The following is a 22,186-nucleotide window of genomic DNA, read 5'->3' as shown; positions in this document are numbered from 1 at the left end:
AATTGCGGAGAATACCAGGTTTAAATGATGAGGTGCTTCAGGTATTTCCGTTGGTTGGCTGGCGTCGGTGTGACATGGCTGTGGCATGGACGAGGGCCGGACGTGTGCAGAGCGCTTGGGTCACAAGGATATGGGTCGGTGTGCAAACATGAATTACGCAAGGCATGGTGCAAGGTATATGAAAAACGATTGGAGCTGCCATAGACGGACTCCGAGCTGGGTGCAGCTCCGGCTGAAGTCGGGTTCCTTTCTTCCGTAGAAGCTGCTTGAGTCCTTGCTATGATGATTTAGCTCATCTACGGCGTCGTCTGCTCAACCATCTCTTTGCTTGCATGCCGTGGGCGTCAGTTGCCCCAACGAACTTAAATCGCAATACTTGGTTCATCTGGTGCGTTTTCATTTTGATACTTATGCTTAACAATTACAACCGGAAAACTTGTGTGACTCTAGGTAACAACGTCCTCCGGGAGCCTTGTCGCATAACGATGTACACATCGAGAACAGCCCGAGCCATAACTCTTCAGCGCCAACATCTTGCTCCTAAGTACCTTAGAGGTAGTTGTTGCTTGCCTTATCCAGCCAGTTTGCCAGCGCGTCAGCTTAGACCCGCTATACTTGCACAGGCCGGGGTGGATGACCAATGGCCTGCTCCTAGCTCTTATAAGCTCTGGCCAACAGAAATGTAGGTCATCGTGCATTAAGCCTTCTTGGAGGCCCTCTTGACTGCCTCGCGGATACCGGTGCAAGCAAGGTTGCCGCGCCTTATCCCTTCCGGACACGGACATCTGGGTATTGCAGGAACCCATACGCACGCGCTTGCAGTCTCTCATCCGATGCTGGCTTTTTCTGACTGCAGATCCATCAGCAGTGGAGTTTACAACCTGGTCCAGGGTGGGGAGCTCCTGGTGGGTGGACTAACGATGGCGTGCAGGGGGCCCCGCACCAGGTCGCCGTGCATGCATGTTCCGGGTCGCGTGCTTGGGGGCGACTCCCCGGATTGCCCCGATGGGTGCCTGGTCACGGACAACACGCTTGGCCCGGGAAACCCGTCGTGCGCTACCCAATCCACACCCGTACACCCCGCTCTCGCGTCCCTCCCCGGCATACACACACATTACACACATATACACCACACGGGCGCACACTCACACACACACACACATGCGGCCCCTCACTGCAGGCCTACGGTGCGCTTGCGGACGCTGGTTTCTCGGGAGACTGGAGCCGCATCGGAGTGCTCACAACGGGTGGGTACGCGGATATTGTTAAGGCAGACGCTGTGCTGCTGTAAGATTGAAGGTGTCAAGTGTCGGAATCTTCATATACTCCCCACCTCTCCCCTCCCTCCCCGCTCCCCTCCTCCTCCCAAATCCAGACCAGGAGGTGCTGGCCCAGCAGGCCTGGTGGTTCATCCTGGTAGCTCATTCGGTAGTGGCGGCCATCACGGCGATGTACGCGCAGAGACAGGGCTACCCACCGCTCCAGGCCGGCGCCCGGGTGAGGGTGTGTGGGTGTTGGGGGTTGGTTTTCCTGCCAGACATACAGACATACACACAGACAGAAGATACCACCCCTCGGCTAGTTCGTTCGCCAGCTCAGGTCTGGCAATCATATGCATATATATGTATGTAAAGTAAAAGCGTAATACGAGGTAGTAAAGTCAGGGTTCACAAATGGCAGGTCACAGCCGCTTGTCGCCTCAATGCCAAGACGTTTACTTTTAACTGGCACCGTACGTGAGTAGTAAGCAATTGGACAAGAGACATATACCTATCATGCCACTACAATTGTGCCGAGCAGAGCCCACCTAGCAATCCTCCGCCTGTCCGGGGTCGAAAATCTCCATTTTTGGCTAAAAAGCGTCATGCGCTCGTGATGGAGCACCTAATGGACCGTAAAGCTCTTCAAACTGCGCTCTGACAAGAAGGCAGTTACAGCGGTCCTGCTACACGAAACGAAAACACGCTTGGCGCTGCTGTATTCTCCTCCAGCACTTTCCGGGACGGCCCTAGGTGCAAGCAGGAAGCAGCCCCAAGCTCCTTAGTAGTGCGCAGTTTCCGCGTACTGTGCAGTACACAACGCTCGCTTCTCGGAAAGACACGAAATTCCCTCAGTCCCAGCAGCTGGTGTGTGTCCTTCACCCGCGGTGTCGCCACCCGCGCCCTGTCTTCCCTAGCCTAACCCTCCCTCAACACGACCTCCTGCTGCTACACTACACTACATTACACTACACTACACTACACTACACTACACTACATACTGAACCCGAACTCCCTCTCCCAACCGCTCTCGCTGTTTCGGTCCGCCTTTGCCTTCACGCAGGGCCTCTTATTCGGCACACTGGGGCTGTACGACGTCTATGTCCGCTGCCAGGGCAAGCGCGCCCAACAAAATTAGCCGTCACCACACTCCGACAACCTGTGACCAAGTGCTGCCGTACCGCAGCGCGTGCCTGTACACTGCGGCGCAGCCTGCTACCTAGACGGCACCACCGCCGCTGCCTCCCAGCCCGGCGAACGAGCAAACCTCTCCACCATCCCCTGCTGCTCTTCCTCTTCTCCAACCTCATTTCAAATAACCGCATGCCAACGTAGTAGTGCAGTGGTGGCGACATTAGCGGTGCCCTGCCGCCTTCCGTAAGGGCGCACGCAGTCAAACTGCAAAGCACCACGACGCCAGCGGTACTGGTGCACGAGCTGCTACACCTACGGACGCGGACAAGTGCTTCGGGGGAGGGGGGGTGTTGCCGCTGTGGCTCCACGCAGAAGCCACATGTTGTGGCCCGCGGGCGCAGCGCCCTGGCTGATGCTGTTAGCTCGCGGGGCTCGCTCGTCGAAGCCACGGTGTATTGTTGTTTCGTGGGTTTCAGGTCATTGCGGCTTAGCGGGCATGGGCATCCTGACGGGCTCCCCCGTGATGATGTTGTGCGTGACGCTGTGGGATTTGGCGTGCAGGTTTGCAGCGCGCAGCTGCCGTCGCTCCTGGTAAGCCGCATCCTGCAGGGGGAGAGAGAGGGGGGAACCCCAAAGTGTTCGATTGGAGGGGTGAAGGCGCTCCGCGAGGCTGCAGGAGAGGGCAACCGGACAACGGGGAACAAAACCACCGACGGCCGGGAGGATGAACTTCGCGAAACTTCACGGCTATGTATGCCTGGGGCATGTGGGACACCCGGTGGGATATGAGGCAAGAGGGGGACGGAGCCGCTGCGGGGCGGCAGTAGTTCGCCACTCAGAGAACGCGATGGTGATGCGGGAAGGCAGTAGCGCTCTTGTCGAGCGGCTGCACTCCTGGGTTTAGACGCCCGGTGGACGGCAAGTAAAGGTGCAAAAACGTTTGTAAGGAGGACCCGCTTCTGGACGTCGCCTTCGCACCTGCGATGCCAGCGTCTGGCCGCTGTTATTCCGGTTATAGTCCAAGCTGATGATGTTGTAGGATTCACCGCTCTGGTTCCGTCGGGCCCCTGTCCCCGTGTTCCGCGCCATTTCAAACTTGGTTGCGTCCCGCTGCTCTAGGGCCTTGTCAGCGGCCTTGATACCATATTCCCGATTGTAATGGACTACACGGTTTGCGGCGTACAGCTCCTGCAGCCACAGCCATGCACCGCAGGGGGGGACGTGGCGGGGTTCGAGCAGGGAACCCCTGGCAGCGAGGCCCCAACGTCCGGGCATCCGTTACGCGAGTTGCACAAGCGTACCTCCTTCTTTTGAAGGGCTTCATGCTTCCGGTGATAGTTCTCCATGGCCACATCCCGGTTAAACCTGTCGTGTTCGTCACAGTACGACGGGGCTTGGCGTGGTGGCACAACAGGATCGCCCATGTAGTTCTCTGGTGGCTGCAAGATGTTCCTCCTCCGGGCTACAAGGCGCGATTTCTCGAGATAGTCCTTGTCTCGTAGTGCATCCCGCTGCGCCCGGTTTATGGGTTCGAGGTTGCGAAAGCCGCTGGGCCCCACTTCACCAACGCTTCTTGTGCCCTCCATAGGAAAAGAGATGGGTGAGCTCTTTCTTCCAAACCGCGCCGTCACTTAGTATAGTACCCTCAATGCCTTGGCTGGGCCCAGAAACAGTATGAAGCGGCTAATAAATATTTAATTAAGAGCTTTCATGTGAATTCTTAAAAGTAGTTTAATGCTTAAAGCTCGTGGGCAGTATGCATAATACAATTCTTTACACGTTGGACAGATTCGAAGCGCAGATAAGAGCGTAACCAGCAACTTAGTAAAACGGAGTCAATCCAGGACTGCATATGCTATCCTATTCAGCACTGGCACAAAGCACAGGATACGGAGTTAAACGTACATCGAAGCTTCTTAGACTTTTGATGTGATAAAGCCTTTTCCCCTTGATCAAGACCTGTCATTCATCGTCGCTGTTATTATAACGAGGCATTATCAATGTAACCTGTCGAGGCCATCCAAACAGAGAGTTGCTCGTCACCCAAACCTGAACTACATCTATCTGTACGAGAAGTCAAAGGGGTTGCTGCTCAAAGAAACAGCCTTGTCTCTTGTACCCACAACGCACTCGCAATATTGGTCCCTGCCATTAGGTCACAGCAGACGTACGTCGCCCCTGGCTCCACATCCATGGCCAGCCCTGAGCGCTCCTCACACCTATGGGCCCGGTACCTTGGACTCCTGCCACGACTCCACATGCCCCGGGCACAGTCGGGTTCCGCCCGTACTGCTTCCTCCTGTTCAGCTGTCAGCAGCACCCCATACCGCATACCGGGAAGCAACGGACTCCCTCAAGCCTCAGCCCTGCCGCCCGAGGCATGCTAGCTAATCTGCACTCATAGCGTCTCTCACGCAGGCCAGCACATACCACCACAACCACCATCACCGGAAAACACGATTAACATGTCTCGAAACGGCTGTGCAGGCGATATGGCCTGAATCCATCAGCAACACCCAGGGCCATCCCACCCTACCCACTACTACCGCCGTAACCGTTAGCAACCCCGAACCGCTGTCAGCTGTCATCCGCCTGTGTCATCGCTCCATCCACCGGCCACTGACCACCCAGGCGACCTGCATCCGTATCCGGTCCCAAACAGCCTCCACGGAGTCCAGGGCGGGTCGCACGTCCAGGAAGAAGGCCACAGGGGCAGCTTGGCCTGGCTGCGGAGCGCCGTTGTAAAAATCAATCACGTAGCGCACCTGCGGACGACAAAACAAAAGGATGCATTTTCTCTGATGCGCCAAGGAGCAGCAGGCCAGGCCAGGTAATGCCAGGAGGTGGCCTTTCAAACGGTGCGGTTGGCGAGAGCAACAGAGAGAGTAAGTTGATTCTCTAACAGGTCGGTGCGGTACTCGCCAGGATCAGGAAGTAGGGCCCAAGGGAAACACACACACACACACACACACAGAAGTCTTCGAGGAGAGGGCCTCGCCAGTGGAAATGCCGACTGGAGGGTCAAACCGACAGCGAAAGGTACTGCGTTGTTTTCAGATGGTGGAGCAGGTGGCAGAGCTGCGGTAGGAGCTGCGGTAGGAGGGCCGAAGCGTGGGATTTGGCCTTACGGGCCCCCCAGGTGGGCCCCGCTGTGAGTGGGTGGGTGTTGCCGTCACAGGTCTAGCCCGCGAGGTCCCCTTCGTCGCCATCGTCATCGTCTTGGGCTCAGACGCCATAACCGGGGCTCGTCCGTCCAAAACCGTGCCAAACCCCTCACCTCCCGGCCGCAGCGATCCACAACCCAGTCGTGCCGGTCAAACGGGAGGCCGAAACCCTGGAGGGCGGGAAGTGGAGGGAGACGGGGGCAACACGAACCGCTTGTACCGCATGCAGCGGTGGGGGTTTCCATACACCTGGAGCGGCAGGAAAGTGGTTAGGCAACCCATCGAACAGCTCCGCAAGTAGCTTCCCCCTAAGAAACCCAACGCGATCTGAAAAAACGGTGGAAAGAGAGAGAGACACAGAGAGAGAGACATACTGCTGATGGCAGTGTCTTTGCAATACGGCATACACGGCAATGCGGTTACTAACTTGTCCCAAGTGGCCACTGCGCCCGGTGCCGCGAGCTGTCAGACAACCGTCGATACAACCCACCACGAAGTTGAGCAGCCGTGCCTTGGGACTGAGATCACTCGGTCGGCCCTGGAAGCGCTTGAGTCGCGGATTGGGGCACTCCTCGCAGTGCAGCCGTTCCCAAGCCATCACCTCCCTCCAGGCCCGTTCGTTGACGGAGTTGTGAATCGCCACCACATTGCGCATGTCCTCAGTTTGTGGGTCCCAGCCCTGCGAGCGGCGCGTGGCCAGGCGGGGGCCAGGCGGGGCACATAGCACAGCGGGGGACACGCGGGGTCGGCGAAGAGAGGGGTGTGCGGGGTGAGGGGTGGGGTGGGTCACCACCGCGGGGGTACTGGTGGGGGTACTGCCGGCAGCGTTAGCGCTCCAAAGGAATAGCTGCAGAACTCAGGCTACGGAACTCAGCCACACAGGACAGGCAGCGCAAACTGTAATTCCGTCTACTGTAATTTCCCCCTCCGGGGCCTCTTTGCAATCGCCCCTCACCGTAAGCTTTTCCGCCTTTACACCATTTCAACATTCACCTTCAACATTCCTTTCCACAACACAACGCCACATATTGCCTCTCTTTCCTTCCCAATCGGCTCACGTGCTTCCCCTCCTGCTTCTCAGACCCGATCATCCACCTTCCGCTTCATGGCGTTGTAAAACATTTGCTCCGATGGGTAAACCCAGTAGTCATGCCCAGGCTGCTGGTGGGGCGGCAGCTTGCTGGGCGGGGCCATGGGGATGTTAGACGTCTGGCGCTGCGTGCTGAGACCCGGCGGGGCAGGCTGTGTGGTGAGACCCGCGGGGATGTTGTTGAGCGGGTTGAGGGTGCCGCCATCCGCTGGTATCATGGGGCAGCTTCCAGATGTGGATGGAAGGGATGAAGGTAGTGGCGGCGAGGACGTGGAAGCGGCCGCATAGGAGCAGCTGGAGGGAATCTGAAGCGCACCGGGGCATGGATGTCAAACAGGGTGTAGACGGGTGGCTCTGTCGGATTAGAGAGAATGCTGTTTGTCGTTGCGGTGCGCATGGGGAAGAGGTTCGGGTTTCAGCGTGCCGTGTGTTACGTGAACTTGATGGATTCATGGGCTTGCAAAAGGTAGGCCAAGGTGACCCAACAGAATGCAGTTGTCGTGAATCAATGGATGAGAATCTTACCCGTTGCTGCTCGGATGGGGCGACGGAGGGTGAAGGCGTGGCCCCGCTAGCTGATGCTCCGATAGAATCAGCTACGACCAAGCGGTGTACCACACGTTTCTTCACAGGTTCAATCCGCCTAAGCAAGTATAAATATCTGTATTTCACCTCGCAATGTAGATGCAGAAGCGCCACAGTCGACGCCATCCGCCCTCGACGACAGTTTCACGAATACCCGATTTGCCCTCTCGGCGGATGTTCCGGTCATTGATCTGTCGTTAATTGGTTACCTGTGGTAAGTTTACAAGCGGTCTACAAATTTGCTTCTTCAGAAACGCTTTCGCGCTCTGCACCCTTTTACCCAAAATTCGTTACAAGTATTGTTATGGAGATCACGACATTAATAATATGAAAATAGGTTATTCCCAAGTTTTGGAGCCTTGATCACACACGTCCGTACGACTTTAACGACCTGGGTTTCACGAAATCGCCCGCGGAATCACCAATGTCACCATGCACCTTAGCAGTAGCACGACTCTAATCAGCGCGCGCTTTATTAAGCATGCGCGCATTATGCAATTATCGCAATATAATAGCCATCCGTCGCCGGGCCCTGGCCAAAGTCACGTCACGTTACGGCACCAGTGCAGAACCCAATACGCGCCACACTAACCCTTCCAACAAGCATCCATGATAGCTGCAGCTAAGTACACCATCCTGCATCGCTAGGAGCTAGCTTGCCCAGTGTCCCCGGCGCTACGTCGAGGCTAGCAAAGCAGTCCCGCCTTGTTTGTGCTGATTGCACTTGGTCACTTTGCCTGTGTGGCGGATTCCGAACGGGGGGAGAGGGTCCGAGCGGGAAAGTAAAATCAGTCCCGCGCGAGCTGACGGCAGAAGGAAAGACAGGTACAGGACAGGGTGGAGCAACATGCATGTGCGGGTCACATTCAAGGCAAGGGATACACGGTGATGGTGATTCCCATGCCGTCGAGCTGAGCCCCAAAACCATCACTACAATTCAACATCACTCTGTATGTTGGTAATCTGGATTTTCCTTCAAGCGGCCGTGTTGTCGATTATACCAGCCCCGAGATCCAAACAAACGGCCCATCCCGGAGCACACTATCCAACCCCCGCCGCGTAATAACAATCTTCGGTTCCGATCCCGAGCCACGATGGCACTGAAAGTAAACCAAGTGATGAGCCGCCATAGACGTGCCCAATTATCCGCACGCCACGCACTTGCGCACCCGTGTGGACAACCGCGAACATGCACATCCATCCATGCCTGTACCAACACTCCGTCCACCTTGCACAAGGACGCGGCTAAGCCCTAGCCCACACGCAAAAACACCCTGAAACCCCCCCAAGCAGCACAGCACAAGCCAATCCACAAACGAACTTACTGGTAGCCACATAGTCGTCCCAGCAGGGGAGGTTTTCCGTCGCCTCGTTCACCATGGCCACAATCAGCCGCACCAAATTGTTGCGAACGAACTGCGAAGCGGGGGGCGGAATGCAGGACGGAGGGAACGCGCCAGGCCACGTAGGAAACAGAGATGAGGGCATCGTGGGAAGGGCCACGGTCTACCCCCAGCGATGCCGATGCCCCCCAAACAAGCCTAATCATCAGCGAACTATCCCGATCCAGTCCACCAAACGGAACCCAAACTGGCGGCAGCCCTCCTCCTTCTCCTCCTCCGCCAGCGTTCGCTGGTCTTCCCTTGCGCTCTGTTCCCCAGATCTTTGAAAACCAACCAGCCGGCCAACCCGGCGTCAGCATTCCGCCCTGGCCGACAAGCACCCCTGCAATGTCCGAACACATCTATTCATTCGCATGCGGATTTTAATCCGATGCGGGTCCCGGTCGATCTGCGGACGTCCGAGGGCAGGAAGGGGCCCGGGGCCCGTTCCCTGGGGCTGAACGAAAGCAGCACAAACCCACATAACCCCCGTACCAGCGGGGGCTCCGGCAGGTTGCGTGCGGGCGGCTTGGAGCTGTAGTCCCGCTTGTCAAAGGCGTAGGCTGTCAGGGTGCTGTTGTCCGTCATGTTGCCATCCTTGTCGTAGCGACAGGGGTAGGTGAGATGCAGCAGGTAGAAGGGTCGCCCCTCGTAGTCGACCTCCTCCTTGTCGAATGGTGGGTGCGCCAGCATGTTAGGGTGAACCTGTTGAGGGTAATGTGTATGTTGCCACGAGGGTCACTATAATGCGGAGGAAGAGGGAAGCTCCCGGAGAAAGGTGTCGCAGATGGGCGTTGCGGCGGAACAGACCGGCAAGCTGATCTGCCGCGTATCAGGGCCTGCCGTCGCCGACCCCACCAACTGCGCTCCTCCTTGCGCCATCAGTAACAAATTGGCGTACAAATCAGACCCTCATGCTATGAGGGTACAGTATATATAAGGGTTATATATATAATATAAACGGTATATAAAGTGCTATATATAGGGCACATATATACCCTGCATATACTCCACATCTCCCAGACGTGTCGCGAGTTCCCCCCCCCACACACACACCTTCATGTTGACATTCTGGCGCGCGCGGTATGTCGCCAGCGAGTACCCGTACATCTCCAGCACCCAGTTCCACGCATCATGCGCTTCCTTGTCCTCGTAAATCTCCAGCGTGGTGTTGTACCAGAGAGGTGCCACGACGCGGAACTCGTCCACGCTCACAAAGGTGGGACTGTTGCCGATTTGCGGCACACGGTGAATCTCCTCGTCGCTCACATTGCCGATGAACTTGCGCACAATGGCCGGGTAGTCCCAGGGCACGATGTAGGAGAACAACGCCGCACCTTGAGACTCGCCGTTCATTAGGTTAGGCATCGGTCGCATGAACAGGTGGTCCGTCTCGCACATGACGAAGTATTTCTAAAAGGTGAGGCGTTGACGTTGGCATCAGCAATGTGGCCGGAAGGATTGGCGTCGGCATCAGAGATGGTGGCGGTGGTAGAGGTGAAGGCGGACATCGGCGGCATCGGCGGAAGGGTAGAGGAGTTAATTAAATGTCCAGGACCAGTGAAAAGGCGGCCGACGACGATGGCAGGCGGCGGGAATGTTGGCGGTGGCGGTCGTGTGGCACGTTGGGAGGCGGCAGCAGTGTTCCACAGGGGCATCCGCGTCCCGTGACGGCCACAGCAGCAAGGCGGAGGTTGCGGAAAAAGCCATGGGCCGAGTGACGTCCAGTGAGTATTGCAGCCGGCGGCAAACGAAGGGGGGTTCCGACACGCAGGGGGGAAGGGGGTTCCGACACGCGGTCAGTGAGCGGTGCGAAGGACAGAATCATCAGGTAAGCACACGGCTTGTAAACATCCAACCTTTACCTCCGACACGGCGGGTGACTAGGACAGGCGCTATTCCCATGACATGATGCTCTACCATTAAAGAGTTTTTTCCGGCCCTACCAGGCAGGTGCTAAGGACCGCAGGGGGGCTGAACCCTGTGCCCTGTGCTCTGTGCTTCTTAGAAAAGTTGTATGGTTAGAATTTACCATGGTGGACTGCATCTGGTTCCCCTCTCAACACCGCCATGTGTCTAGGTAGGTGTGGAGGGGAGATTGAGAGCAACCAACGCACGTGCTGCTTTAGGCACATCCAAGTCGCAGCAATGGGCCCCAACGGCCAGCAGCCGTCGGCTTCCGGCGACCTTATGGCCTTGGTCACCCCTGGACCGCCCCTTCCCCAAGGCTGTCGGTATGCGGGTGAACCGGGGAGGACGGCGCGGCGCCCCGCAGCGGACCCCCTTCTCCCGCGGACCATGATACAAACCAGTACGATCACCAGACCTACGGGCCCATCATGCGTCCAGTCTCGCGTCTCTGGGAGAAATCCAGGAGACCTGTAACCCGCCATACACACCCTGCTCTGCTCATGCCAGGCTGGCCTATCGGCAAGTGAGGGTCAGCCCCATTGGAGCGACAACCTCACGCCAACACAGCCTCTTCATTCCCTTCTTCTTGACGCTCCCTGACTCTAACCTGCTCAACCGACCCGCTGCGCACTTACTCATTCGCTCACATGCGTCCATCTCTGGACCCTACCAGGAATAAGATCCACCAGGTGTTTTGAAAGCCCTCAGGGGGCCTTATGAGCTCGGGGATTCATGACCCCGGTGTCCGCCTTCCTGGCCTGTGCACGAGCGATGCCCCACACCCACAGACCCACACACCCACATCGCATCGCCGGCTCACCTCCGGAATGCTGACTTTGTTGATCCACTGGATGAACGCGTATGGCCGGTTCAGCACAATGTATGTCGAGTTCTTGGAGATGGAGGGCGGCAGGGGGTCCACCACGACGGTAGGGATCTCATCCATGAGGTCGTCTGCCTTGCCGCTGTGCAGGATACGTGTGAAACCGCCCATATCGCATACTGCCTCACGGAGACAGGCGTCCCGCTGCTTCTTGTACCAGTAGTAATGAATGCGGGCTTGCCAGTGGTTTGAAAACCCGGCCGCCGTCGTGACAACATGGTATGCGCGCGGGTTTTGTACGGTGCTGCCATACACCAGCTTTGTGACGGTAACCTTCTCTGTTCTCACATGGGCTTCAGGGCATGGGCTGGGTGATGCGGCTTCCGCGGTCGACGCTTGGCCATTGCCACCGAGATGAACCAGAGAGCGGGTGCGGAATCCCAAGCTGCCTGCCCCCGTGGATCCGCCGCTGCCACTGCCGCCAAGGCTAGCCTGGAATACGCTATACACGAAGAAGATTACCGCAGCAGCGACAAAGAAACCGGCGAGGTGTTCGAGGCGGAAACCGCGACGCCGCGATGACGTCTTTGAGGGTGACCCGGATTTCATCGCGACGTGACTTGATGCGTGCGTTCTATCGCGATGCTGATGACGACTTGTGAGGCGGCAGGTCCGACCTTACAGCCGTTGCACCTGAGCGAACCTGGCAATCTCTCCCTACTCTATCATAATATGTAGAATCAAACCTTTAGATCTGGAAATAAATGAACAATTCACGTCATAATACTTATATGTGCAACTCCTGATTTGATGCCTCGCCTATGGCAACTTTTGCACAACAGCTGTCCCAACCGACTGCGAGAGCAACTCCCCGACTGACTAAGTAAATACGTCTAGCCAATTCTATGACGTGTGGTTTTTGCCAATGAAACTTTTGATGTCACGGGTCAATGGTCAACTCCGAACTGCCCAACAACCACATTCTTTGCCACTTGTAGCTTTCGGCGGAACCCTGGCTCAGCAGGACAGAGCTGATAACATAAATTATAATGATACCATGTCAGTAATATGCCTCGTTGCATACATACGGCGAGGGATAAGATGCATGAAATAGCAGGAATTCGAAACTAGACGGGAACCATGCGCAACAGCCTGGACGCTCCTCCTGAGTCGCCGCGAGCCTCCATTAAACCCGTGAAACCCGGCGGAGGTCATGGCAGCGGCCGCAAAGGGCTCCTGGCGGCCTTTTCCGACACGTTGAAGCGTGCCTGGCGACCAGGTGAGAACCAACGTCGCCCCAATCAATTATCATCCTCGGCCGGGAACGTGGCTCCCGTATCCCGCGCACACGGGTGGAGTTGGGTTTTCTGGCGGAGGGGAGGAGGAAACAGCACTCTTGCAGATGCATTGCGAAACTCCCCGATCCCTCCAGCTTCCTGACAAGTTGCTACACGCTAACCTGGCGAACATCGAGGCCAGCTGGCCCCTGCGCCCAGCACGCACCTGCCCTCATTACAGACCCTACTGCTCGCCCGTACCCCGCGACACGTGTAACGTGCACCTGCTGGTGGGCGCAGGGAGTCGTTCAGCTGCACCAGCAGCAGTGGAGACGACGGAGGCGGAGGTGGACGTGGCGGGTCCCGGCGCCACCGCCAGCGGCGATGAGGGCGACGGTGGAGGCGGCGATGGCGACGCGGCCAGGTCAACTGAGCAGCGCTATTACCGCGAGCTGGTGAGAGGGCTGAGCGCTACCTCACATGTGAGGCGGTGAAGACCCATTTCGCGGCGGCGGTTCGCGGAACTGGCTCCCGGAGACCCATCCCTGTACAGTCCAGTACTTACCCGCGTCCCAGCTGGTTTCGGAGTGACGCTGGAGCGCATACGACCGCCCCCATTTGGGTCAGGCGGTGGTGACGTGTCCGGTCCCAGCACTGGGGGTCCTAGGACTCAGTCCAAGCCCATGGCCCCTTTCCATCATCTTGAGCAGCGGTCCTATCTCCACACTGCACAGCACAGCACAGCGCCGCACCGAAGGACTACACATAGCACGTGCTCCGCCACCGCCAGCCAGCAGGAGTGGGGCCCTCCCTTCCTTTGCCCCTGCCATCAGCTTTTCACTCGCTCGTGGTTCGTTTTCCCCTCCCCTCCCCTCCCTGCTGCTCCAGGAGATGCCTCCCCGTCGCCGTACCGTGTCGCTGGTGCCGCGGCCTGCCTCGGGCCCGCTGGAGGGAAGCGCCAGCCGGGGGTGGGACCCCGCGGGCCGCGGCCACAGCCACAGCCCGGGCTCCAGTCGCAAGCACGTCGGCCGACCCCACCACGCGGTACCCGTATCCACAACCCGAGTGCAGGTGGGGACATGTTGCGGCGTTAGGGATTGGGGGGAGGGCGGCCGGGGGGGGGGATGTTGAAGATGTTGGTTGGCTGCTGGATGGCATCTCGCGAACGTGCATTGCGCTGCGGCGCAGTGATGTCGATGCTGGTGTTGATGATGCTGGTGTTGATCGTGGGTGGTGGGTGGTGGGGTTGGTCACTTCGCCCTCCCCTCTACGAAGCGAAGTCGGGAGCTAGCCACCAAGGCTCGTACTTTTAAGTCGCCCTTTTTGGTCCCTTCCTAATCTATCCCTCCCCCTTATACACACACACATAGAGAGAGAGAGAGACACAGACACACGCGCAACCCAAACACCCTGGGGAACCACCTCCGGCCGCAAGCGTCCCCTCTGGTTGATTCTCGACACGGGGTGTACACGCCCGCCCTCTGGTCAGCCGCCCGGTACCCTCCCCCGCCCTCCCCCTGCCCTCACTCACGTCCCCTTCGTAACGCTTCGCAGGACGTGGTCAGGTGGGTCAACCTGGTGAGGCTGGTCAACGTGGTCAAGCTGTTGCGGCCGTATCGTCTGCTGCCACGGAGCCGGCGGAGGGTGCGATTCGGGCCAGCGGCGGGCCAGCGGGGCCTGATGATGACCTCGGGCGGCGGCGAAGGCGGCAAGGTGGGTTGGGGGTTGGTTAGTTAGTTAGGTAGGTAGGTGGGTAGGTATGTGGGTAGGTAGGGGGGAGGAGAACATGGCTGCAGCGGCGGGAACCTGCCCACCAATGATGTACGACAGGGTTGAAGGCGACGAAAGCCCACGTGCCATGTTGTCGTACGTTTGTGACACCTCTTCACCCCTCCAACCAGCCTCCACTCGGCGGCCCCGCGGTCTTCCGCCTCTCTCTCCCCGCCCGCACTGCTCAAGCTGCTGGTGCACGTCCGCTGTCGTAATGCTCAAAACCCCGCGATCCACCCACCCGCCCACCCCTCCCCCCACTCCCCCCCCTGCAGCCCATCGGTGATTTAGCTGCCGGGGCTACCGGGGCTGTCCAGGGGTCGCCCGCGGCCGCCTCACGACCCGTATACATCCAGGTACGACAACACCGTCAATGTACGACAGCACAGCAGTACAGCAGATCTCTTGGGCACGGTCGCGTCACTTCCTTATCAGTCGTCTGTGGGTTGAAGCAACCCAGCCTACCGTGCCACGTAGTGGCCCCCCGACCCGGTGTACGAGCTCCTCCCCCCCCCATCCTGTACTGGTGTCCCTCCCCTCCTCCTCATGCCTTCCACACATGCTGACTCTCCCCCATTGGCCCATTTGCATTGCACACTGCCCTCGCCTCCACAACTTACACACATATACATACATACGCACGCGTAATTAAAAAAGCACACGCCCGGCACCGTGTAACGTTACGCCGAATGAATGCCAGACGCCGCATTGTCCCAAACGCCTCTTTCACGGCCTCAGGTCCGGCAGGGGCGGCATCTCGTGTGGCCAAGCTTTGAGGGTATGGACTACAGCTGCTCCTGTCTGCTGCTGGTGGGCGGGCAGCTGCGTGGGAGCACGCAGGCGGCCCCCGTCGCGCAAGGGGGAGGCGGGGCAGGGGGTGGAGGAGGGGTAGCGTGGGGAGGCGGCAACAGCAACACGGTGCAATGGAACGAGGTGTTCAGCCTGCCAAGGTCCTGCCTAGAGGTAAAGGGGTGGGCGTGGGGTTGGGCGGCGCGGGGTGGGATGCGGTGCGGTGGGATGTAGTGGGGAGTGTGGGGTGAGGGTGAGGCTGGGCGTGGGTTGAGGCTGACCCTGAAATCTGCAATAATAATATGAGGTGCTGGAGGTGGGCAGATGCTGTACTACAAGAGCCTCTCCAGCAGGACACCTGATCCTCCGCGTCTTAGACGGCACCCGGACACCTCTGGGCACGGCATCCCCCAAATCCTCCCCAGACCCTCCCCCCCCCAACCCAACCCAATGGCGGCAACCCGGCTTCGCAACCCACCCGGCTTCGCAACAGTGCATGTACACAGCGAGGTTTGTGTGATCGTGTGAAATACATTCCTCATGTTTCCCAACCAGCACCGCCCCGGGGGGGGGGGAAAGGGGCCCCCCAGCGTCCTCGAACCTCCGGCAATTACGGCCCCTCCCCATTCCCCCCCTCCGAATGCACCCAAATGTCCTTCCTGGCGTCCCCCCCAACCCCCGCTGGGTCCTGTTCCGCGTACAGTTGCCGCTCCCTCAGCCCCACACCACCGCGCTGCCGCCGCCGTGCCGCACCCCTGCTAATACCCCCTTACACTCTCCCCCCCTCAGGGCGCTCCTGGCGGCCGTGTGGTTCTGGAGGTGTGGTGCAGTGAACCGGACGACGTGTTGGTGGGTCAGGCGGAGCTGCTGCTGGGGCCCATGTTGGAGGTGGAGAACCCGCACCCGCTCAGCACCGTGCTGGAGCTGCAGGTGGGGTGGGGCTCGAAGGGGGAGGGAGGGGCGGGAGGGGGACCCATAGGAAGGTGTGTTTGTGGGGGAAGGTAAAGGGGGGGTGAGGAAGAGAAAGGATAGGCGGCGTTCGGTGTGCAGGTTTTCGCAGCTGGCCGGCGCAGCTGACGCCCTTAGCTTGGGTGAGCTACTGCTGGATGCCCTGGATGTCCGCTTGTGCGGCGCCCGGTGGAGATTTCCTTTGTTGGAGAATGACCGACGCTCATGTACAAGCGTAATATGAGAGCAGTAATAGGACCTGGGGGGGGGTCCGGGGCGCTTTGCTACTGTTAACATCCTTTTGGGTGTCTGCCTTGTGGGGGCGAAGCGGGGACAGGAAAACACACAGGCGGCTCATCGCGGTGTGAAGGGGAGGGAATGATGCTCATGCGTTGTAACTAACTTCGCACCTGGGCGTCGTACTGTATGGTAGGGCCCACTTGTTGTCGGTTGAATCCAGGTGGGTTTAGATTCCGGTGAGGTGGGGAGAGCCACCGGTGGTTGAAATGGAGGCGGAGCTTGGAGTTCGATGCATGCATTCATGAGGCGGGTCGCGAGTTGCGGGCTTTTACGAGAATTGTTTGGGGGCGAGGGGTCCAGGAGGGAAGCGCCGGGAGGTGCGTGTGTGGTGGGACAACGTGTCATTTGTGACCGCTGTGCGTCCGTCTCAAACCCCCCACCTTGTGTGCTCCACCAACTCCTTTTCCTTTCCTAGCCCCGCATGCGTACTTCCCACCGCTCCCCTTACGCCCACCTCGAGGCATCCCGCTCCTGGTTGCTGCTGTTGTTGTTGTTGTTGCTGCTGCTGTCGTTCAGGCCATTGACGAGGAGACCGGACAGGTGGAACCGGGAACCTGCGGAGAGCTGCACGTGGCGGCATGGGTGGAGCCGGAGGTGGTGGACAGAGGTGAGGCCGCGGGATCCTCATAACCTGTGGTGGGGGGGGCCCCCCGGGCGGGCACTCACCCCTCTTCACCTCCCTGCCGGGAGTACTCCCAGTCCCCTGCAACCTCGCAGCGCTGGGGTAGGGTCCTCTCCCCAGCCTCCCTCCCCTCAAGCCCTTCCTACGGGGACTCCCTCAACGTCCCCCTCCTGATCCCTGTGCCAACATCTCTCTCTGTATGTGTATGTGCGTGTATGTTTGTATGTGTATGTGTTTTTCCGCTGTGTTTCTCACCCAGTGACCACACCCAGGGGCCACACCGGGGATACGATCAAACCTGTAGACCATCATCATATGACTTCCCCTTCTGTCTTTTTCCCCCCTTCTCGTCCCGTTCTCGCCTGCCTTTTCCGGACTGCCTGCAGCCGCCCAGTGCCCCTACAGCCTGCCCACCGTGGCTCCTGCCGACCTGGGCGAGGCGGGTGTGGTGACCAGTAACCTGTCCGCGCCCTGCGGCAGCAAGTCCATGCCGCAGGTGGTGCACAGCCCTCTGGGGACACTGTACGAGGAGCCATGCGTGGTGGCACTTAAGTTATCGGTGAGCTGCTGCTGCTGCTGCTACTGCTGTGTCCGTTTTTTGCTGCTATTGCCGCTGCTGCTGGGGGTGGGTGGGTGGAGCGAGGATCGGAGCGGACAGGGACGGAGTACAAGCCTGCAAGGGGTTTGTGGGAGCGGAGGCGCATGCTGCACCTGCTTTCCATGCGCCTGGTTCGTGAGTTTACAATGGTTTCGTGCGCTCCAACGAGCGCTCCTCGCGCCCTGTTTCCGGCTTCGAGAGCTCTTTCCCGTTAGTGCCTTTGCGCCCTCCGCAGCTTCCGTCTTCACACATCCACTCCCCCCATGTGCACCCTACGCTCGGTCTTGTGCTGCTTGGGAGTGAGAGGGAGTGAGGAAGGGCGAGAGGAAGGGCGAGAGGAAAAGAGGGGCATGTTAGGCTCTGATGTTGTGCTGAGCCCATTTCTACCGTCCGCTATCCGTCATCTCCCCTATACCGAGAATCACGCACACATACATACATACATACATACATACATACATACATACATACATACATACATACATACATACATACATACATACATACATACATACATACATACATACATACATACATACATACATCATGCGGACATTCATCTGCCGTCAACCCTTCTCTGCTGCACCTGATGGTGATATGGTGCAGGTGGTGGGGCTGGTGGATCTAAGCTACGACACGTTGCTCCAGGGGGCCTCGCAGGGCGGCACATCCAAGAAGCGTGTGCGGCTGGAGGCATACCGCGTCAGCAGCAACGTCCGCGACCCACGGGACGCTCGGGGAGGTGACCGGGAGCGTTCCCGGGGCCTCCAGACCGCCGCCAAGGCCGCGCTGCCATCCGCGGTGAGGGGAGCGCGGAGTTGCGCCTTGTGGCCCCGTGTGGGACGGGCCTGAGGCAGGGCCTGTGGTGGCGGGCAGCAGGCATTCTAGGTTTTCACTCGCGCGTCGGGATGGAAGAGGGGCGCGTGATATCGGATAAATCAAGTACTTGTACAGCCTCCTGCAGCAGTGGTTTGCGTGAGCCTACGCTTCCCGGGTGCTCCCCAGGCCTTTTGCTCCGAGGTCCATGAGGACTGACGGAATGGATGGCAACGGGTGCATGTTGCTTGTGTATGCATGCATGTGTGTATGTATGTATGTGTTCGTCGCCGTGCTGGATTGTTCGTCGCCGTACCGTCGCGGACAGGCTGCCCTGCCGTTCATGCCGCAGGGATCAGCCCCCGTGCCCTCCGTTCCCTTCGCCTCGCCTTCCGTCACCCGCGGCATGGGCCCCTTCCTGGAGCGGTTGAGACGCAGGCGCCAGCAGCAGAATGTCCGGGCACAGCTGCAGACTCCTCCTTTTGAACCACCTGACGACAAGTCGGGCGGCGGCGCAGGTGGACCCGCAACGGCAGCGAGCGGCGGTGGCGCCGCCGCCGGCCGCTTTTACCTTCCCTTGGGATGGCTGCCACGAATTCTGTCTGGGTCACTTCACCACGTCCGACAGCGCCTCGGCGGCGGCGGCGGCCGTACGGTGGCGGCGCCCGCCCCAAGCGGATCCATGGATGATCTGCTGGAGGAGGAGGAAGACACCGCGGGTCCTGGCGCTGCTGGCGGCGGTGGCGGCGGCGGCGCCGCCGCCGCCAGCAGCGCCGAGGACAAGACCCTCTCCGCTGATGACGCCGATGATGGGTCCAGCCTGATGCTGAATCCCACATTGCCCTTGAGCGGCATGACTGCAGAGGAGCCATCGACGGGGGTGGGCCAGGTCCAGGGCCAGGGGGTCTTCTGCTACTTCAAGGTGGGAGATGGCGTGTGCGGGAGGGGCCCCGGGGGCTCACGGGATGGAGCAGGTGGCCACGTATATGCCCATATCAGGTGCCGGGGGGGGGAGGATAGCGGGCACGGAGGAGTTACAATGCCGCACTGCAGCTGCTGCCATCAACCACAATACACTGCGTGCCGCTGTCCCGCTCATCCGAATCTGCTTGTTCATCTCATCTTCCCACCCTTCAGCAACATCCCGCTGAAACTCACTAAAATCACCTAAAACGTACGAAAACTATGTCTTTGTGAACCCACGAACCCCGTTTATTCGTAAATAAACCCGCGGTGGTCACCTTGTTCTCTGCGCGCACAGGTGTCCGTGGATAAGCAGTCCGCCAAGAGCCGGCTGCGCTGGCTGCCCGCCCCGCCTCCTCCCCCTCCGGGTGTGTCCCCCGCGCAGCAGCTGCAGCACCTCGCGGAGGCCGCTGCCTCGGTGGCGCTACAACCCTCTGTGTTTGTGTTCACCCTCACTAGGCCGCTGAACAATGTGCCGGTGGGACTGGCCATGTACGTCACCACTTCCGTAAGGTACGGCGCGTCATGTGTCTATGTATGCCTGTGCTATGAGGAAAGATGGCCTGGAGGTATACAGACAGACAGGCAGACAGACAGACAGGCAGAAACGTACGCACATGGCAGTGTTCAAGTGGGATCGCTGTGTCTTTGCAATTATGGGTGTATGTGCATGTGCTTGTTGTCCACTTATTCAGATGTGAGGCACTCTTGTTGCACCACATGCCGGCCGGCCGTGTCACATCATTGCTGACATCATCGCTTCTTGTGGCGCGGTCTGGGTAGTTGGTACGCCTCCTTCCCTCCTTCCCTCCTTCCCTCCTTCCCTCCTTCCCTCCTTCCCTCCTTCCCTCCTTCCCTCCTTCCCTCCTTCCCTCCTTCCCTCCTTCCCTCCTTCCCTCCTTCCCTCCTTCCCTCCTTCCCTCCTTCCCTCCTTCCCTCCTTCCCTCCTTCCCTCCTTCCCTCCTTCCCTCCTTCCCTCCTTCCCTCCTTCCCTCCTTCCCTCCTTCCCTCCTTCCCTCCTTCCCTCCTTCCCTCCTTCCCTCCTTCCCTCCTTCCCTCCTTCCCTCCTTCCCTCCTTCCCTCCTTCCCTCCTTCCCTCCTTCCCTCCTTCCCTCCTTCCCTCCTTCCCTCCTTCCCTCCTTCCCTCCTTCCCTCCTTCCCTCCTTCCCTCCTTCCTCCTTCCCGCCCTCGGTCCGGCTCTCCCCTGTCCTATCCCGCCTTGTCGTGTTGTCGCGCAGCATGTGCGGGTGCGGGTCGTGCAGCAGCTGTCTAGGAGTTTCCTTGCGCCCGTGTTGTTGCCACCATAACCAGGCGCCGCGGCCGCGTGGTTGGGCGGTTGACGGTACGACTGTACGACCTGTTAGACCAAGTTCTTGGTGCGGCAACTGCTGGCGGCTTGCCAGCATCCCAGCGTCCGGATATGGGTGTGACCGGAAAGAGGGTCGAGGTGTCGCACGAGTTTGAGGAAGTGGAACTTGGTAGGTGGACGTGTTGTGCGGCTGCAGGGTCTGGATCGGGGGGGTTGGTGGTAGGGGAAAGCGGCTGGGAATGCGTGGCTTGTGTGACCTTGCATGCCGCTTGGCGCCTGTTAAGGATGTTTGGAACCCAAATGTTTTGAATCCGAAATCTCGATCGATCAGGTAACCCGATCAGGCAACCCGAGCTGCTGCCAAGATGTATGGTTTGTGTGCGCAGGATTCGGAGGAGCGTTCTACCGAGCATTTGATTTTAGGGAATCCAATACGGAGGATGTCATCTTGTCGAGAGCAAGCACCCCGCGCGTTTAAAAGCCTGGGGAGTTTTAACCAAGGCGCGGGGCACACACAGCTCACGTTCTGGCTGGCAGTAACCTACCGGCAATCGGAGTTGAATCCATTCACGTGCGAGGCGGCCCAAGGCAGACTAGGTCTCCCATCTAGGCCAGCAGCCCTCTACAGCAACCCCCATAGCCCCCCCATCGCATACAAAGGCGCAAGCGAACCCGCCACCCTGGCCACCCTCCGCCATGGACGACACCCGCCTACTTGACCTCGTAATGCCCAACCCGTCCAACCCGTCCAATCCGCCCAACCCCTACCGCCGCCGCTCCCGGTCATTCCAGGAGGCGTACGTCTTGTTGTACAGCTGGCGGATCTGGATAAGCGCGCCATGGTGTTCCGCCTGCCGGTGGTTTCGGATCCACAGCAGTTGGTGGCGGAGGGCGCACTGGGGTCAGGTGGCGGGGCCTGCTCCCTGCTGGCCGCCAGCATGCTGCCCGGGGGGGATACTGATCCGGCCGGGAAGGGCTGGAGCGCTGGTGAAGGAGGCGGAGGAGGCGGGAAACGTGCCCATACACACACGCTGGGTCCCGTGCTGTCCGACACGGATCTGCTCCAAAAAGTGCTCAGACGGTACGGAAGAGGACCCCTGTAAGCATGCAATAACCGCGGTTGTGGAGGCGAAAACGATGAAGTTGTGTCTGAAAATGTGCGTCGTATAAGTGCGCAGGGACCCTGCGGATTGCGAAGTTAGAGAAGCTTTGGCATAGCGGCTTGGTAGTGGATGACTTGGGCGACAATAGAGAGAGAGAGAGAGGGAGATAGATAGATAGATACCTGAGGAGGGTGTGGAAAAGGGGGAAGTTAGCGTGCGTGCACCACTGCATGCATGCCTCGTTCCGGCTGGCATCTCCCCGTGTTGTTGCAGCTTGACACCCCGCTACAACACCCCGTGCTGCGACACCAGGCTCCAGATCAGCATCTGAACCACATCTAAC

The 22,186-nt window shown here is 59.1% G+C and overlaps 4 protein-coding genes across 4 annotated transcripts in view; 2 read left to right on the top strand and 2 right to left on the bottom strand.

The window, feature by feature from the left end:
* Positions 1–148: 148 nt before the first annotated feature.
* Positions 149–2,397, top strand: VOLCADRAFT_92601 (uncharacterized protein; the record flags this gene model as incomplete). The annotated part of the gene is made up of 5 exons (XM_002952027.1): positions 149–174; positions 857–905; positions 1,181–1,247; positions 1,376–1,497; positions 2,323–2,397. The coding sequence occupies 5 exons, from the start codon at positions 149–151 to the stop codon at positions 2,395–2,397; spliced, it is 339 nt and encodes a 112-aa protein (XP_002952073.1).
* Positions 2,398–4,151: 1,754 nt separating this feature from the next.
* Positions 4,152–6,820, bottom strand: VOLCADRAFT_75232 (uncharacterized protein). The gene is made up of 4 exons (XM_002951957.1): positions 6,653–6,820; positions 6,048–6,236; positions 5,671–5,727; positions 4,152–5,158 (listed from the first exon to the last, which is right to left on the bottom strand). Exons 1-4 carry the CDS (start codon positions 6,749–6,751, stop codon positions 4,991–4,993), a joined length of 513 nt encoding a protein of 170 aa, XP_002952003.1. The 5' UTR covers positions 6,752–6,820; the 3' UTR covers positions 4,152–4,990.
* Positions 6,821–7,555: 735 nt separating this feature from the next.
* On the bottom strand, positions 7,556–12,117 carry VOLCADRAFT_81699 (uncharacterized protein). Its single transcript, XM_002951956.1, has 5 exons — positions 11,346–12,117; positions 9,671–10,027; positions 9,110–9,319; positions 8,558–8,648; positions 7,556–7,969 (listed from the first exon to the last, which is right to left on the bottom strand). The coding sequence occupies exons 1-5, from the start codon at positions 11,955–11,957 to the stop codon at positions 7,908–7,910; spliced, it is 1,332 nt and encodes a 443-aa protein (XP_002952002.1). The 5' UTR covers positions 11,958–12,117; the 3' UTR covers positions 7,556–7,907.
* Positions 12,118–12,488: 371 nt separating this feature from the next.
* The window catches only part of VOLCADRAFT_92598 (uncharacterized protein), a gene marked incomplete at both ends in the record, with an annotated part of 21,332 nt that continues 11,634 nt past the window's right edge, over positions 12,489–22,186 (top strand). The window contains 15 exons of the mRNA XM_002952026.1: positions 12,489–12,627; positions 12,845–12,915; positions 13,514–13,696; positions 14,180–14,338; positions 14,671–14,751; positions 15,134–15,358; positions 15,974–16,114; positions 16,949–17,039; positions 17,441–17,613; positions 18,259–18,453; positions 18,821–19,390; positions 19,817–19,944; positions 20,670–20,678; positions 20,743–20,909; positions 21,533–21,821. Coding sequence (XP_002952072.1) covers positions 12,489–12,627; positions 12,845–12,915; positions 13,514–13,696; positions 14,180–14,338; positions 14,671–14,751; positions 15,134–15,358; positions 15,974–16,114; positions 16,949–17,039; positions 17,441–17,613; positions 18,259–18,453; positions 18,821–19,390; positions 19,817–19,944; positions 20,670–20,678; positions 20,743–20,909; positions 21,533–21,821 — 2,621 coding nt within the window. The remainder of the gene's footprint in view (positions 12,628–12,844; positions 12,916–13,513; positions 13,697–14,179; positions 14,339–14,670; positions 14,752–15,133; positions 15,359–15,973; positions 16,115–16,948; positions 17,040–17,440; positions 17,614–18,258; positions 18,454–18,820; positions 19,391–19,816; positions 19,945–20,669; positions 20,679–20,742; positions 20,910–21,532; positions 21,822–22,186) is intronic.

This window comes from Volvox carteri (genome assembly GCF_000143455.1).
Source record: "Volvox carteri f. nagariensis unplaced genomic scaffold VOLCAscaffold_27, whole genome shotgun sequence".
In the NCBI taxonomy this organism is placed as follows: domain Eukaryota; kingdom Viridiplantae; phylum Chlorophyta; class Chlorophyceae; order Chlamydomonadales; family Volvocaceae; genus Volvox; species Volvox carteri.
This window is presented reverse-complemented; position numbering and strand designations above follow the sequence as displayed.